We start from the raw sequence: 18,724 nt of genomic DNA on the forward strand, positions 1-18,724 counted from the left end.
TGATTGTTAAAGTTATTAATGTTATTTTTACTGACAAAATTCGACAAATAGGAACAGTGGAATAAAAAGAAAATAGTCCTTTTTATTACTTACAGCTCTGTTATAAATATTTTATGGTATAGGAAGATTTTTGCTACGAAACAAATGGGCCAAAAAGCTTGCTGTTTGCTTATTCCCCTGAAACTTCACCAGCTTTAACCTACTCAAATGTTTTAATCAATGATGAACTGCAGAACCATTTAGTAAGTGAGGAATGATCTCAAATTATATACCACTAGAATAAGAGAAGATAGTTCCTTTTTAGATTTTCATTGCAACAGTTCAATTTTATGACTCTTTTCATTAAAAGCTCTAACTTTCTGTGTATCTGTAAAAATATCCCAGCCATTTCTGCCTACAAGATCCCAGTGACTTAGCTCATGATGATGGAGAAGATACTGTAGCTTAACCTCATTAACTAGATAGCTAATTTCTCTCTGTTCTCATGGATTATTATCCATGACCACATATTTTCTGGGTGTTTTGCAGCCAATAGATTGCTAACTCCCAATAAATGAAAGCCTATAGTTTTAGATTCAAATTTGCTGAATGATGAACACACTTTAAGGATCATTAAGCCTAGTCTCTTTCTTCCTCTCTAGAATGGTTAATAGTGTCTAACATGCAGATACACTCCAAAATTTCTGTCTTCAGTCCACATTGGCAGGTATTACAGCTTCACAGGAAACATCCCATGTAAGATAACAGCGACTCGGTTTTGAATCTTGTACATGTACTTCTTTCAATAAACTCATCTCTGATCTACACTTTTCTCAATGTATCATTAGATTAGATCACAAATTTGTTTTGTATTTAAAATTTCCACAAAGAATTGAAATCTTTATTTCTAAAAACTCCATTTTTTTTAATAATGGAGAAATAGTGAGGAGAATATAAAAGTGCTTTAAACCTGTAAACATAACATCCCCACTTAAAATTTTTATTGCAGTCAAAATAGATATATGTAGAACAGAAACTCCTTTATTACTACAAGCTTTCTGGTGACATGGAGGTGGTCTTGAAAGTACCCAAAGACTTCACATGGAGAAAAAATACATTTAAACCCCAAGAATGATGCTGAACAGAAAAAGGCAAGTTAATTATTTTGCCAGTCACACTCAACAGTTTCTCTTGGTGGTAATGAATGTTAGTGCTTTTACTAATACAGTACAAATTTCAAACACTGAAACCCACCAATTCAAACGAAAAAATACTGTTCACCAGTCAGTAAATACTAATTTCGCTCGCACTAGGTGCCTGATGGAAACACTGGTCACTTTGACAGTGGCATGACCTTATAAGGTTAATGTTACACTTCTGACCCTCTGAAGAATGGTAGATTGGCCAACGAAGTTCACCAAAAGCTTAGTAAAACTGACATCATATAAGGACAACTATCTATTAGTCAAGAATCTGTATAATGCTACCTTAAGCTAAACTCTGTTTCTGTCATAGTGGTCAATGAATACTGGTCTGAGAGTCCTAAACAGACAAAAAAAAAAAAAAAAAAAAAAAAAAGTTGCTGGATTTCACAGTTCTGCAGAAAGAATTCAAATCACCTATGCAAATGACAAGTCTTTTCCGACCAGAACTAAGAATGATAGGATTAGCTGTATATATATTTAGTAGTGTTTATATGGAGGACTTAAGGGTGAGGAGACCATAGACCAAATAAGACATTCTTCATCTGTAGGTAGCTCTGATCACCAGGACCAAGTCTGTGCGAATGGCTGGAGATCAACTTTAAAGTCACTGTACGCCTATTTTGGCTTAAAAAGAGATTATCAGTGTGACAAGGTGCTCAAGCTAATCTTTACAGGTTGTTTTATCTAGGGCATCATGAACTGTTAGCGTGGTTATTGTTAGCGTGGTTATTGCAGCATTCAGAGCAATACTCATCACATCTGTCGAGCTGTAGAAATGTAGACAGCAGGACCTGGAGTCCTCGTACATCTGAATGGGGAGAGACGCTGCCTGAGAAATTTCTTTTATTCAGATTTTAGTAGTATGTCATTGCATCTCATGCTGACAAACCAGATTTTTTTTCACAAAATATAATTCTAGTTTATCTCACAGAGAAAATGAAAACATCCTGCTTCCAGTGAAGTAAGTGAAAATTCAGGGAAGCTGTCAATGACAGGCAGCTAAAGGAACTCTGCAGACAGTTTCTTAGTTAAAAGTTTGACATATTCTCCTGTAAAATCTCAAACCATTTTTCTGTATTACATATAGAGCTTTGGGTATTAAGAGCTGCAAAAAAATCTGCCACCTGTTAAATGAGGAAAACACCTCAGACTGTAGAAGAGCCAGAGCAGGACACCCTAATAAAGGCCAATAGTGGCCTGCTGCCAGCTACACCCATGAAAACTCTAACATTCGCATTCTGGACCTCGTAAGCAAAGGTGGAGGCAATTTTCAAAATCTTTGTTTCAAAATGAAAATATTCTTCTAACGTTACACCTGCTTTATATATGCAGTATTCTGTTACTTACTCGTGATTATAATAGGAAATCTTTTAATTAAGAACTTCATTAGTTCACCTTTAACTGCCAATCACCAGATAATTGGCCCTTTGCTAAGAGGCACTGCAGCTCAGGTATGCAAAAATGACTGTTTCTCAGAATAACTTACTGAAAGTAAGTTATTTTTGGAACTCATTTATAAGAGAACTTAATTAACTATTCCAGATCATTAGGGAAACTGCATTGCTTTTTTCAATCCTCTGACAGGTTCCTCCAGTTATACTAATTCATTATCATTATTTTCAACTTTCTAGGCAGAAAAGAGGGGAAAAGAAACACTGGGCCATTGCAGGCCTTCTGTACAAACTAGCCAGTATTCCCCCAAGATGAAAGGCAGCTTTGGTGGATTTTCTTGTTTGAGCTGCTGTTGCAGTACAGCAGAATGTCTTGGGGCAAGCAGTTTGAGCGATGGTGCACTGTCTTTTGTCCACTGTCATACGGCAGAACTTTTTAAGAGCAGTGACACTACACAAGAGCTATTCCATTAGATGGATGAAAGCCAACAGATTTCCTAATAGAATATATTACACATAATTTGAAAACAGAATCCTGTTGGGTAAAATGCAAAGTTGTTTTGAAACCCCCACTTATTAATTTGATTTTGATATATTTCACAAATTCTGGGACCCAAATGCCACTTTTTTATTTGTGTAAATAATGTCTCCATCAAGTAAAATTCCAGTTGCACTAGTAAATGAAGCAGACCTTGGTCCTACAGTATTGTATTTAACTTCTACTTCAAATGAGTCTGACTTGTAAGTGAAAATTTGGTTTTTTTGGAAGCTGTAAAACTGAGTGCAATAGAACCCATCTGCCCAAAGTCCAGTTACATTGTATCAACAGTAGATTAAGAATTACAGACTCTTAAAATATGCAGGACTTCAGAATTACTCTCTTTGCAGATCTTCTAAAAATGCTTAGAAAAGATCTTTACAAGTCTTTGAATATTTGTTCTAAAGCTGTCTGATTACAGCTACAGATTATATGGCCTTATATTTTACAAAGCAGTACAATAATTTATGTACATGATTTTTACTTTCCATGTATCATTGCTAAGTATTGCAAATAAGCATGTTCTAAGTGTTCCCAGCTACTAACCAGCTACTTTTTTGTGATAATAAAAAAGTAAACATATACCATTCAAACCCAGAAAATATAGAGGTGATGTATCACAAAATTACCTTTCTATTTTTTATTTTCTGGGCAATAAATCAAATAACTTTGTTCTGCTATTTTTTACAGTTCCTCAGAAGTCCGGTTATTTTCTACTAGTTCATGTATTATGCAGTACTGTTTCATTAATTTCTAGTAATCTCTGCTAAAATCTCTCTTCTATTTCAGAACAGGTCACCATTACCTACCTTTATGAGCTAAGAAAAGAAGTCCCAACCCCTAAAAAAATTCCTGAGGTTTCATCAGAATTTCACATCTAAGACACTGTCTTTTAGATCACGTAGAGTGTTCTGAAAAGCAAAAAAAGCTTTCAAAGATTTACATATTATGTCAAGGCACTAGTAGGAAACTCAAGTGCCTTGTAAGCAATTCCAAGGCAAGTCAAATATTCTGTCTCATAATGCCGGACCATAATGATCAAAGCATGAACTGGAGATTTTTTTTAAAAATGTATGTTTTTTGCAATTATTCAAACACAGAAAAATCTATGTTGTGCTTATTACCTCTTCACAACTACTTAACAATTAAGTTTTATACCAATTGTCATTTTTTAACTTTTCAAAAGTGCATTTAGGAACACATCATCACCTTTGTATCTGCCCATAATTATTCACTCCTATTTTACAATAATTTACTGTATAAATTATGTGCTGACTAAAATAATCTTTTTTTTAAAAAAGAGTGTTTTTTCAAGCTGTTTCTTGAGCTGTACATAAATATATGCATATATATATATATACACACACACTTGTCTCACTACACATTTATTTTGGTACATTATCACTATAACCAAATGGGTTTTTTTTAGAATATTTTCTTCCATCTTATCTCTTCCTGGGTACTTCATACTCAGCAGCCTATGAGCAAGGAACTAACGTAAAACCTGAGTGGTACAGATTGCTATATAGCACTGTATAATAAATATCATGTTACAGGGGACTGGTAAGTTAGCACTCACATTGCATAAGGCGTTTATCCCAGCCTTGAGGGACAAAGCATTCTGTAATATCTGCAGCGTTTGCTGCAACTAAATTCAGCGGGAACCATGAACGGGCATTGCCGGTGACTGCAGGTGGCAGGCTGCGCAGCAGGGAGCGGGGCAACCCCGAGGTGTGCCACTGGGCACGTCCCGCTGACCCTGCGCAACCAGGCTCCGGCCACGGCGGGCAACCAGCTCCAGTGGCTTCTTGCCCCATTTTAGTCTCGCAGGTCCTAGGAACCAAAGCTTGGAGATTGCCAGGCCCTTAGACTACTGCTTGAAACCTGCCACAATACCAGCAGCAATGTCTTAATCTGCTGGCATAGGACTACTAAAGTTAGTCTGGCAATAAGGTTTCTTCAACAGAACTAACCCATACGTTTCTTCTGTGACATGGGAGAAATAAACTCGTGTATCAGGTGTCAAAAGACTGAGCACCTGCGTAAGCTTTGGACTTAGCCTGCAAACCTACAGGGGTGTCTGTCCTGTGCCCCATGCCGGGATTGCTCAGAAAATCGTAGCAAAACAGGGTTCAGATGACGAGATCAGATTTTTTTTCCGGTCTGCAGCAGCTGAACCCAAGGATGCAGATGGACGTTTGGTGCTCGCCTGCGAGCAGAGATGCAGCCAGGTCAGCTCTGCTGTTCCTCCCTCCTCGCTGCCGCGATCACTGGTCCGCAGCGATTTCTAAAGCGCCGCAGCAACTCCTGCCCTCCCAGCGGGCCCTGCTGGCCTCGGTGCTCCGGTGGAGCCGGACCATGCCCTACAGTCCCCCGTGGCCTCCCTCGGTAGGCCCTGTTCCCTAGGCAGCAGTGGCTTGCAGCAGGTCCGCGACTCTCCACTGAAAGACAGAAGGCAACAGGCAGGCACGGGGAAGCGGCAGGAGGGCGATGCCCTCACACGGGCGGCCCGGGCCTGACAGCGCGGCCGCCCTGCCCTCCATAGGCGCCCGGCGCTCTGCCTCCGCGGCCGCGCCCTCCTGCCGCCCGCCCTCGGGCCGCGCCCGGACTCCGCTGCCCCGGCCGGAGCGCAGCACCGCGGCGGAGGCAGCGCACCTCTCCGGGCACGGGGACCGGCGGCCCGCCGAGCCTCGCTCTGCGCAGGCAGTGTGCCGGCCTGCCCCGGGAGGAGGGCCCGTCGAGGGGAGGCGGCCAAGCGGTAGCAGTAGCAACGGAGGAGCCGGCGGCGTGCGCAGCCCAGGGTGGCTGTGCGACCGGGATCTTTCCCCGCTGCGCTTGCCAGCTGTCGCCCACCTCCCTGTCAGTGGTTACCGCCCCCGGCCTGCGAGCAACATGAGAGTAGTGGCTTTGATCAGGTAACGCGCTGACGAAGCGCCTATGTGAGCGAGCGAGGGGCGTCTCGCAGGCGGAGAGAGAGCGCGGGGAGAAGCCCTGCCCGCCCGGGGGCCGCGCTCCACCCCGCGCCACCCGGGGGACCCGCCCGGCCCTTTCCGCCCGGCCTTCCCGCCCATGCAGTTCCTGCTGCCCCCCTGCCCCTGTCCGGGTTCTCGTTCCCAGCCGGTTGTAGCCTGAGCCTGTGGCCCCTGCACTGGCCGCCTCCGAGTGCCGCGGCGGGCCAGTCCCTGCTTGCGCTCAGGGAGAGGTTGGGACACTTTCTCCTCTGGTCCTTTCCGTGTTACCGAAGAGTTAAAGAATAAGTGGCGTCTTTTTAAAATTAAACAAGTAAAAATGCAAAAAAAAAAAATAACCATCCCCGCCACCATCCCCACAACTCCTACAGTTATTTCTCCAGTCGCTTGCTCTCCCCGGTTTTTCTGTCTGCAGCGCGGCGAGAGCCGGAGCCGCCCGGGCCGCCGGCAGCTCCTTCGCCGGGGGCGCGGAGCGTGGGCCGCATGTCCTGCCCTAAAAGGGGGGCTCAATTTTGCAGTTCAGTATCCAGGTGCTTTTGCTTTCCAAGTATCTTAAGCTCTTTCAGGATTGACTTCCTCAACGCTTAACGATAGATCTTTGTAGCATTTTTTTTTTAATTAAATTTTGCCAGTTTTAAAATGATGAAGCTAGCTCGTTTAAATCGGTGGGGTCGGACACAGCCGTGTACTCGCCCCCCCCCCCCCGGCCCCTTGTGTTTTTTGTAAGTTTCTTTGTTAGTTTCCGCAGTTCCTGTAAATTTTTCTTTTAGAAACTAAACATTTTCTTACAAGGACATATATGTGTTTTTCTTGAAGGAACAATAATTAATTTAAAAAGAACAAGCCAGGAAACCTCTAAATTAAAAAGAATTGTGCAGATGTGAGTTTTGTATTTTTATTTTTGGGTGCAGTAGGTATTTACTGAAGCTTAAACATTTAATGTATTAAGTTCTTTCAGGGAATGTCTAATATCAAACCTTGTTGGAATTGGAGTTTGGCCACAACAATTGCAAATCATTCCAAACATGATGCCGAGGATAAAGTACAGGAAATGTTGTCCATTTTTCAAGACTTGATCAAATATGGTGTAGGGAAAATCAGCTTCAATTTTTTTTTTATTTTATAGATAAAACTTTCAGGATTATTAACTTTGATATTCTCTAAGCAGAGGAATGTGTTAAAAGGCAGGATGGAATAAAATCCTATAAACAGGTTTCTAACACAATTGCTATTTTAATGGTCTATTTTACAAGGATGGATTTAGTTTCAGTGGTAGTTTAAAGAAGAGTTTTAAAGAGACATCAAAGTGTCTGAAGTCTTTGTAACAGAGCTAGCCAAAGATCAGAGGGTATACAAAAAAAAGTATTTGAAAAGTGCTTCTTACTTCTGCAAAGGTCAGGATTATGTATGAAACTACTTTAACCTGTTTTTTTCTTATAGAATGTTTGCCACAGTAAAAGTTGATCGTCCTGTTTTAAAGTGGTATTTATGGGGTAAACCCTGCATTTTGTTTTGTGCTAAATCATAGACATTTTAAAGCCGGTTTTCAACCTGTAATATGATGTTTTTCAACTCTTTAAAATTCTTGTAGAATTTTTTTGACTGTAAGTGTTTATACGTGTCTATAGAAAGGAATTTTGCTCAGATGTCTTTTATAGCTTCATATCTTCACAGTTACCCAGAGCTTTTTCTTCTTTTTGTTTATAAGCCTGCCTGTTAACATACGTGCAGAACCCTGACTGGCCTCCTCACTTTGGAGCTTTCTACAAAAAAGCCTTGTGATTTTTTTTCTCTGCTGTGAGTTGAGAGAGGTACCCAGGCTATCTCAGTACTCTTCTGTGGACTGTGCTGAGTCCACCTTCCTCCCATAGCGTGGGCTATCTGGTTTCATTGGTCTTAACCATAGTGTGTTTTACATGTAGTTTGGAAGGTCTTGTAGGTGGGCACCATTTTGTTTGTTTCTTGGTACTGTTAGTTTTTAGGGCTATGGTAAATAATACAGAGGATAAATAACAGGACAGTAGCATGTGATTCAGTGAGCACAAATTTCCACCTTCTAACTTGTGGTCCAATGTAAGCAATCTGGACATTAATATGCATGTTAAATGTCTTTATGTGTGTATATATACACACATATGTTAAGTGGAAGGATGAATAGATTTATTCTGGTGACATTTTAATTTTTATTTCAATTTTTTAAAAATACTAAAATGCTGTAAAAAGCAAAGGCAGCACCTGTGTCTATATGTCTTTATGTCAATATGTCAATATGTCAATATGTCTATTGTCATACAATTATTTTTCTGAAGTGGTGTTTGTAGCTGAAATCAGAACTAGGGGGAGACTTTTATTTTTTAGCATAAAGTCAGAAAGAAAAGTGTCTTTGTCTCATCACTCTGTTAAGCCTAGAAGTTCAAATTATGTAGTGAATACTATCTATGTTTTCAAGCTATCAAGAACAGTGTCCAAAATTAATAAATGTATGATTCTTTAAAATTTTTTTGTGTCTATATGTAGGTTACAGAAGAAGGTTGCTGGTATGCGTTAGAATGATGTTATGTATAGATGGAGCCTCAAAGCAGTAATCTTTTTAGCACTGAAACAGAAGCAACTGCTTTATGAAAATCTGTTAACTACAAAAGAATGCCATGTTTTATACTATTTCTACTTCAGGTTTGGATTACACAGCAAATTAAAGATAGCATACAGTATTTTTGCGTGGATAAAAGCAGAAATTGAGGGGAATAACTAATGGGTTGCATTCCTGTAGAGCACTTTCAAGCTCTTGTGTAGAGAGCTAGATAAAAGAGGGAGCTTAATGCTGGAAATTCTGAAGAAGTTTGTTTCAAAATCACAGAATCATTTTGTTTAGAAAAGACCTCCAAGATTATCAAGTCCAACATTTGGCCAATCACCACTTTTCCATTAGACCACATCACTGAGTGCCATGTCCAGTCATTTCTTGAACATTTCCAGGGGTGGTAACTGTACCACCTCCCTGGGCAGCCCATTCAAATGCTCCACAACCCTTCCCATGAAGAGATTCTTCATCATGTCCAGCTTGAACCTCCTTTGGTGCAGCTTGAGGCCATTTCCTCCAGTTGTTCACTTGTTTTCTGGAGAAGAGGCCAAGCCTCATGTTGCTCCAACTCCCTTTCAGGTAGAAATAGTAAAGTGTGACCGCAAGAAACACAAGGGTCTATTGTAGCAAGAGCTGCTTGTACTATGTGTTCTCTTGTACATATCTCTGGGATTCCGAAATAAAATGCAGTTTTACAGAGCTTGTATAGATCTCTGTTGCAGTTCCTGCCATGGTTTGTATGCCTTGGCATTTAAACAAGCTGCAGAGAGTCTCCACCTGTAGTCAAACTTTGAAGGCCATGAGTCTGAACATGGATCTTTTAAGCAGTGTGTATTCTAGAGATCTCTTATTGTAGATTGTAATATTTCTTTTTCTATTGATTAAAATCCATAGAGATACTTTTCCAGTTACATCAAGAGAACAGGATTCTTTCCTCACTGGTAGTGGAAGAGGTTCCTGTAGATCTGAATGAATGTCAACATTAATTGTATCCTCTCTTGTCCTCAAGCAAGAATATGGTTATATTTGCTTTTATATGTTTTTACTAGCAGTAATCATTTTATTTGCAGTTAAATGCAGTAAAAAGTTCGTATGTTCAATACAGTGTCAGCTGAAACTGCTTCCTGTAATAATTAAAGTTTTTGGAAATGGGATGTTCAAAACATTGAAAGTTTAGGCAACATATCCCAAGGATGTCTTGTGAAGGAGAATTGTTATTCCTAACAGGATCAATGAGGTTGAAGAAGACCTCTAAGATACTGAGTCCAGGCATTAACTTAACGCTGCCAAGTCCACCACTAAAATGTGTCCCTAGGCACCACCTCTACATGATTTACCTAATTTAAAATGATTATTAATGCTGGCAACTCACTGGAGCAGATTTTGGGTTTTTGATTCAAGTTAACTAGTAATGAGTACAGAGTAATTCGTCTCTTGAGTAAAAGATAGTCTTTGAAGAGATTCCAGTGTCAGTGGCTCCTCTTCATGTAACATCTCAGATTAATAGTAAGATACAAACTGGTTATGTGCCTTATGATTATTACATTTAGGCACTATACGTACGTAGTAAATGCATGGTGAAATAATTTTGCTACTGTTATTATTCTACAACTTTTCATAACTTCTAACTTTATAGACAGCTCTGATAATACTAATTTTTGAACAGTTGTCAAAAGTTATAAGGGTCTAAAACTTTTATCTGTACTTTTAATTGCCACTATTTTCTTTTTCTTACAGTGGTGGGAAGGACAGTTGTTATAATATGATGCAATGTGTTGCTGCTGGGCATCAGATTGTTGCTCTAGCAAATTTAAGACCTGCTGAAAATACAGGTATGAAAGTCATATTTCTTACAGGAAATTTTAAAAAATGTATTAGAAACAATGCAATCACAACCATGCCTGAATTAAGTTATTTTTATCTAGTTTTGCATATTGAAGGATGGTATAGAAACTTAAAAGACGTAGAAAAAAGAAAATGCTGTGATGTATTAAATATATTTTTCCTTAAAGGGAAAAAAAATCTCACAAGAAGAGAAGATGAGTTAAAGAAAGGCTTACACAATTTGAAAATGAGAATATTGGTATCCTGGTAGTAAACAAAGTGGTTGTGTGAGTTTAGTGGCACAAATGCTACAAGGTGATAGATGGTGGCATCAACCACAACTAGCACTGTATTTCTAGAAAAGCTCTAAACTGGTGCTAAACTAAATGCTGTAAACCATTCCAACTGCCAAAAAGGTGCCGTTGTGCTGCTGCTCATCTGTTTTTGTCTTTATGTGTCTTTCTCCATTATTCTAATCCAGCATCTGTGAACTGCATTGGGGAACTGATGTGGGTTGGAATTGACCTTGACGTACGTATTTTTCCTGCTTTTTTCCTTCCTTTTAGGTTGGAATGATTTTTTGGTCAGTTCCTCACGGGCACCACTTTATTTCTATTAAAAAGGGTGGGAGATACTCAGGTAGTCAGTGATGAGGTGAGAGGGTGAGCTAAGGATTTGTGTATTGGACTAAAGCACAAATTGAAGTGAGACTGGAAAAGCAAGTGAGTTGTTTCCAGTTGGTAGGGGAGAACGCTGAATTCTGTTAACTAGAGTTACTGTTTGACATAAGTTAAGCATTTGAGTATGGTATTTGGTAACTGTATAGTAGGAGGGTACACAGAAAGGGAAGGAAAAAGGGAACTGCCATCACAAATGAGCCACTGGCAGAATGGCTGAGAGAGTGTAGGAAAAATTTATTTTCTGGATAGCTAGGACATAATAATCTCTAATCTTGTTGAAATATGTTGTCTTCAAACTAATTTATCCACATCAGAAATGTAGGATATTGTCATTAAAATCATAAAATGCTCTCTTTAAGTGTGTAGTAGGAATTTTATAGAAAGTTAATTGAGGTGCTTCAGGCAGCAGTGTATCGTATGCCATTCTTTTTATTTTATCGTGTATCACTGCTGCCTGGAGAGTCTCAATTAATAACAAAACTGTATTCTAAGCAGAATATCACTTAAAGACATTGTCATGTTCATGTATGTTGAAATTACTGAATTTTCCTTTAAGTCTACTCTTCTGGTCTAGGATGGTTAGTTGTGATTAGGGGTTTGAATTTGCCTGTTTTGTGCAGAACCGTATCTGTTGTGGGGCATCAGAGATGACTTACCTAATTCTTACATCAGAAATTTGTTATCTTGGTCAGTTACAGACCTTCTTCTTTGCAAAATGTGCTGCACAGGTATACCGCAGAAATGTTTGATGTCTCTATGTAAATTAAGAGAAGTATCGGAGTTACAAATTAGCATTAAAATAGTGAACTGTGTTAGCTTGTAATAAAGTGGAGATTTCACCAATAATGATTTATTACTTTATCAATCTGTTTGAAATATTATATGAAAAAAATAATATGTAAATAGTTTATTGTATATTTTGAGATGCAATTCTAATTTATGATATTTGTATTTTAGCTGCTTTTTCCTTATCTGCTAGCTACAAGCTGCTTGTAAGAAAATTTGGTTAGTTTTTTTTCTCATGGTTAAGGAAATAGCTTTTTGTTTTTATGTCAGAATATTATAGTGGTCTACTTTTATTCCGCCTAAGCAGAGAGAGTCTCCTTTCGTGATGGCTGTGATAACAATTTTAACAGTCAAGTTTTTGTAAATTTTGACAATCTATTGCTTGTTCTCAGTGTTGCAGTGTATTACAAATTTCTTGATCTGAGTATGTTGAAATACATCTGAGTTTGTGCCTCTGTCCTGTGTTCCTATTAAAATTACCATGTGAATAGAGGCAGAATTGGAGGGATAGGACATTTTTTGGATGAAGCAGAAAAAAGGAGAGACACCACAATTTGCAAATAGGCAGCATGTTTGTGACAGATGTCTTCCTCTCCATACGTCTGTTGGGTGGAGAAATCTATTTTTTTTTCTTTCCATGTTTATAGTGGTGTTGTCACCAAACATCTGTTTGTGAACTGAAAAATATTAACATTTAGATTTTCTCAGTACTTTGTAGTATTCTGATTATCTGTAATTGTTGCAGCAATGTACCTAATATGATTGTTTCTTAATTGCAGCAGATGAATTGGACAGCTATATGTATCAGACAGTAGGACACCAGGCCATTGACCTATATGCTGATGCCTTGGATTTGCCACTCTATCGTGGTTTCATAAAAGGTACCAGTGTAAATACTGGAAGAGTGTATACTGCGTGCCAGGAAGATGAGGTTGAAGATCTTTACCAGCTCATGAAACTTATTAAGGTATGCTGATTGAAAGCAATTATATAGTTGGGGGTAATTATATTGACTCATTTATGAATTTAAGCAAATGATCCACTTAGGTGTTTAAGGAAGGCTTTAAGAAAAAAAAAGGAACACTTTTATGGGTTTTCTTTCTTTCTTCTTCCTTGCACTGTAAATATATAGCATAACTATATTCATTTTCCCTCAATGTAAATCACACTTATTAATCCTCATTTCAAGCCAAAACCTTTTTCCTATTTAATGAAAACACCTGTAACAGGAACTTGGTGTGTACAACAAAAAACATAATTGTGACAATCATCTATAAATAGAGTATTTAGGTTATTTTTCACTGTAATAATGTATCAATTGATTAGTGTAATGAGAGATCTTTTGGATTTTGTGCATTTATCAATGTGAGGAAAGTAATGACTAGATATTTCGGGTTTAGTACACTTACGATGTGTAAACCAGAATCTGTTATTTGTTTGTATGTTGCAGATCATTCTCCAAGTATTACAGAATGTTTTGCAAAGGTAGTTATGATTCAGCTAGCCCTGTGATTATATTCTAATATATGACATAGTAGCAATAACATATATTAATCCTTTTTAGCTATAGAATCAATTAAAGAGAGATGATGAGCCCACTTTCTAAAACACTTAAAGCTATTTCTCTGTTCTTTTTCAAAATCTTTCATATAGTACTTTATTTCTACCAATGTTAAATCAGATCTCATTGAAAAAAATATAAAACCTCCTGTTGACTCTAGAATTATTCCAGAGTGTTTGAGTGAACATGCTCTATCCATTCCAGCTAATTGTGTTGATTGCTGCAGTGTGCAGTGCTAAAACCAATAGAATTTTCGGAAAGCCATAATTGCTATTTTAAAGAACATAAATATGTGATTTTATTGATCAGACCAATATAGACTACTTAATGAAACTTCAAATAAAGGGGTTTGTAGTCTTCATGTCAGGTATTGAGCATTTTCTAGCTCACTTTCCTTCATTAAAATGAGAATTGAGATTCATGAACCTAAATACTTCAGGCTTTATTCTGTATTCAGTTTTAAAAAAATCAAATTGCAGATAAGACCTAAGAATGTGGTCTGAATGCAGAGTAGGATATTGTCATTAAAATGACAGTACTTCCTGACCTATCTTGGAGTCAAATGTTGCATCTTCTAAACATTTTTGGCAAGGAAATCCTGTTCTTCTAATGTAAAATCAAGATCATAGACTTGTGTTGGAGTATGAGACTACAGAACAGGAGAACAGTGCAGTAAGTGGTACAGCCTGGAGTTGTGCTGGGGAGGTTTAAGTTGGATATTAGGAAACATTTCTTTACTGAAAGGGGTGTCAAGCATTGGAACAGGCTGTTCAGGGGAATGGTTGACTCACTGTCTCCGGAGGTATTTAGAAGTTGTGTAGTCTGGGTGCCTAGGGACATGGTTTAGTGGTGAACTTGACAGTGTTAAGTTAATGGTTGGGCTTGATGATTTCAAGGGCCTTTTGCAACCTAAATGATTCTATGATTATGCTCTAGAGTGCTTCTCAGAGGTTTTAAATGGAATGTGCATATCCTGCAGTACAGGAATCAAAAGAAATATGATACAGCAGTTTTAAATTATTTTTGAACCACGATAGTATTAGAAGGACTGATATCTACTGTCTCTTAAAGCTGCATGCTAACAGCTTTCTGCTGCTGGCTAAGGTAATAAATTACTGATCAATTTAATTAAAAATGGGCAAATTAGTGGCAATTAAGAGGATACTTCCTCTACAGTTCTTGCTGTCTTTGGAGGAATGGATCCCTGACATAAATTAATGCTAGTGTTAAATCTTGACAATTTCTGCTTTGGAAGCTTGTACATGATAATTGTAACTATAGCTGAAAGAGATGTTATCATGTTGTCTGGAACTAAATAACTATTTCTTTCCTGTATAGAGATATTAAGCCCACTATATGATAATAAAGTCATAAATATTAGCAATATACTGTCTTTATGTTAGACTTTGTATAACAATGTCTTTACAGTGCAACCTAGAAGTTCTGATACAAAAGTTTCAGTAAGTGTCTTGCATATTTTGATGAATAATTGCAAAATTATGAGGGGAAATAAACAACAGCAACTGTGGTGTTTTAGTTTGAAAAAGACTATTAACTTTTTTCTCGGTGCGTTAGTAGTAACTTTGAAAGCTTTCTGGTTTTTTCACATTTCTTAATTACTGCTGTTTACTAGCTTTACTATTTATGTCTTAATCACTGAGGATTTTGCTTTAGGAGTATTTTTCCCCAGATGTTAATAGTTTTAAACAGAGAAGTCAATTTGCATTCTCTTGAAGCGAGGAGATGAGTTCTGTGGAAGCCATGTCAAAACCATCTTTGAGTGATTGAAAGTTTAAAACACTGGTCAAATAATATAGTTCTTTTTTTCAGTCAAATGGTTTGGGGCCAAGACTACAGGAAAGGGGTGTCTAAATCAAAATCACGTAGTGTTCCTTACTTTCCATAGGTGAAGACTGCTTCTATTGCAAGTACTTATTTAGTTCAAGATTAAAACATAACACTTTTTAAAAAATCATATGAATTTGGAAGTACTCAATGTTTTTAAAAACAGTGTTATGAGAACAAGATTTCTAAAGAATTAAATATACCCTCACAGTTCTGAGAATACCAGGACAACAGTCCTGTTCTAGTTCATGCGACTCAGTGAGTGATACTGACTGTCAGTGACTGTAAACCTACTAATTTTGTCACAAACCCAGGTGATTGATAGGTACAAAGGCAATTTATATCTACTTTTTATTTGCCTAATGCTGTGTTTTAGATTCCATATTCAGTATATATTGTGAAACATATCAGAGTACTTATATGATGTCTAAATGTATCTTGTTATGCAGTCTTCACCTGATAGTAGAATATTTATTTTGTGAGATGTGTAAATCCTAAACTCTAAAGAATAATTTAATCTCCTCTCAATGTTACTCAATGGAGATTACTGATATCCTTGTTTGTCCATGTTTGTTACTGTCTGTGTTGGAGATTTTCCCAGCCAGGCCTGTAAGCACTAGAGTTTCTTAGCTACCTGAATTATCTTTGAGGGTTTTTAGAATGGTGCTGTCTTTGAAATGTGGCGAGAAACTGTGTTTCTTTTTCCCTAGTGCTGGGGAAAGACTGGAGAATGAAAGTATTTCTGTGAAACTTTCATACGATGTTTCAATTGAGGCAATATTTAACTGTGTTGTCCCCTTTTCAATGTAATTATCATCTTGTTCAAATAATAGTGATGTTTTATGGAAACACATACAGAAGTGGTATTAGATGGGTTGAATGTTGGATCGTTTTCTGTGTCTCATGTAAGAATGGCTAAACTTTTGTTTAGGGCAGTAGTTGTGGCAATTTCCCGACTAAATAAACCAATGCAAGATACTTTATTTTCAGTAGACAATTCTGTCCTCTTTCAAATTCTTCACCTTATGTACTCCATAAGCCTTTGTCTTTGTTTGGTAAGTTTCCATTGCGGAAGTAATTTGTAGACTTCTTGAACTAGGTAAAAATGTTTTGCTTCTAGCTATTCTTTTTCATGTTTTCCATGGCATGCTTAATTACTTGCTTTTAATTAGTATTTTAAAAATTGCTTGTGTAGTTTTTTAAAATTTCCCCATGTTTATTACAAATCATGCAAATGGATTTTCAGTTTCAGCATGTCATTTCTGTCAGAGTCCTTTTTGCTGTGCTCTTTGTGGATTTAGAACCCACAAGCTTTCAAAAAAAAAGTAGTTCACTTGAAATAAATTTATATATTAGCTCTCAGGACTGAAGAAATATTAATTATGAAATCATCCATTGATCATCAGCTGAAAAATAAATATTAATGTTGGATATATAGGATGTATGAATTATTTGAATAATAACAGCCTTTGGTTGTGGCACTCTTTCACTTTATCAGTGATGTGGAACGGAAGGAAAGGAGATTTATTTTCTAAAATATTGTCGCATTCTGGAACAGTGATCTTACAGCAGTCACTAAGAATAAGTAAAAATTTTTAGTTGCAGAAATAAAGAGCGTAATAATGCAGCATGACTCCTGTATTTAATAATTACTTTTTAAGAACAAGGTCATGATTTTTTTAAAATTATTCCAGTCTGATGTTTAGTGAAGACAGAAATTGTTCATGTCTGAGAGCTAAAACTGCAATAGAAATGCCATTTTAGATGTTACTTAAGATATTTCATCTCAGACTAAGTACTTGAGCTGTGTGGGTTCAGCTGGAATATAAGTAATTTAGGTCCAATCAGTATTGAGTGAAACTCACTGAGATTTCTTCAGAAAACAGTTTTTGAGGGTTTGAGATGAATGGTTGAATTATAAGGGGGTTTTTATGGCCTTCAAATAGGGATTAATTACCTCATGGATGATAAAACTTTCAGTTCCTTGATATTGCTAATAGTCTTACATGTTAAGCAAATAGTCTTTCTTCTACCCTTCTCCAGAATTGAGCTGCTGTGGCCAATGGGTGAAAAGAGTTCTCAGTTTCATGTGATTTCTGACTCTCTGTGACTTTGTATAGACAAAGATTTAGGTTCTCCTACCAGGAAAAATACATAAATAAATGTAACATAGTATTCTATCACAGCATTGCTTCATTGTCTTCTGTTATAAGGCACGTATAAAAGACTGTGAAGTATACAGGAATAATCACTTGGTTTTTAGATGTCTGGTATGTGTGGCTTCAGTTGTAGGATGTACATGATGAAGACTAGTAGTGTACTCTTAACTCTCACAAATAAGGTTTATAGAATTTCTTAGGAGTCTTAAAGAGGCCTTACAATTACTTGTTGTAGAATCCTGATTGATTTGAAGGTCCACAGCATGCTCTTCACTAAATTACTTTTGTAGTTTATGAATTCAGACAAAGTAAGTAGCTTTCCCCTCTCACTTATGGGATTCAGAGAGTTCAGAAGCATGCAGAAGAGTTATGTTCTAGTAATCTCTCATGTTTTCATTGAAGAAAATCTGGTCTTTTCCTGTTATGATTTGAATTCTCTTTAGATATGTGGATTAATTCCTCAGAGTTGTATTTCTCAATATTTTGGAGAAATTAAATTATATGAAGTGGAACTTTTCTTTATGCTGAGTTTCCAAAATTATCACTTCTTCATAAATTTTTTTGCCTGCATTGTGATTATTGCAAATCACTGTGCCCTTGATAGATTGATAGATTACCTGTGTGTCTAATTCAGCAGTTCAAATACAGAATTTTTGTATGGCAAGTGAAATTATACCATAAGTATTGAGAAAAATTGTAAAAGATCTTCAATGCCCTGTGAGGGAAACTGTGATAGATAAAATGAAAGTTATTGATTGGGCCCTTTAGTAGTCATGTAGATTTGATGAACATTTGGAGAACACATAATCTAGCACAGTTCTTTTTGTCAGACATGCAAGTTAAATGTGAACTTTTAGAAATTGTATGAAGTGGTTCCCTACACTGGCAAGAAATAAATGACTGATAAAATAAGAGATTCTTGATAAAATATGAAATTTTTTTTGAGAGAAATATTTGCTGTGTTTTTTCATAGACTTGTTACCTCCACCTTTTATAATGAATAAATTTTTATATGCTAAGATTTGGATTGTCCTTTTGCTTTCATTGTCACTGTGTTAAACAATTGCATTTTTTAACCGGCTTGTTCTTTTTTCTTTTAATTAATTCTGGACTGGATTCCATAGCTTCCTACACCTCAGGAATGACCATTGTCATTAGCAGTGAATAAAAGTGTGCATGAAGGGAAGTGGGTAAGAAATAATTGCA

General features: G+C 37.3%; 1 protein-coding gene across 1 annotated transcript in view; it reads left to right on the plus strand.

The window, feature by feature from the left end:
• The first annotated feature begins 5,800 nt into the window (after positions 1 to 5,800).
• Positions 5,801 to 18,724, plus strand: part of DPH6 (diphthamine biosynthesis 6) — a 195,876-nt gene continuing 182,952 nt past the window's right edge. Inside the window, exons 1-3 of the mRNA XM_066321445.1 lie at positions 5,801 to 6,028; positions 10,401 to 10,501; positions 12,733 to 12,920. Coding sequence (XP_066177542.1) covers positions 6,006 to 6,028; positions 10,401 to 10,501; positions 12,733 to 12,920 — 312 coding nt within the window. The 5' untranslated portion in view covers positions 5,801 to 6,005. The remainder of the gene's footprint in view (positions 6,029 to 10,400; positions 10,502 to 12,732; positions 12,921 to 18,724) is intronic.

This window comes from Sylvia atricapilla, chromosome 6, assembly GCF_009819655.1.
Source record: "Sylvia atricapilla isolate bSylAtr1 chromosome 6, bSylAtr1.pri, whole genome shotgun sequence".
Taxonomy (NCBI): Eukaryota; Metazoa; Chordata; class Aves; order Passeriformes; family Sylviidae; genus Sylvia; species Sylvia atricapilla.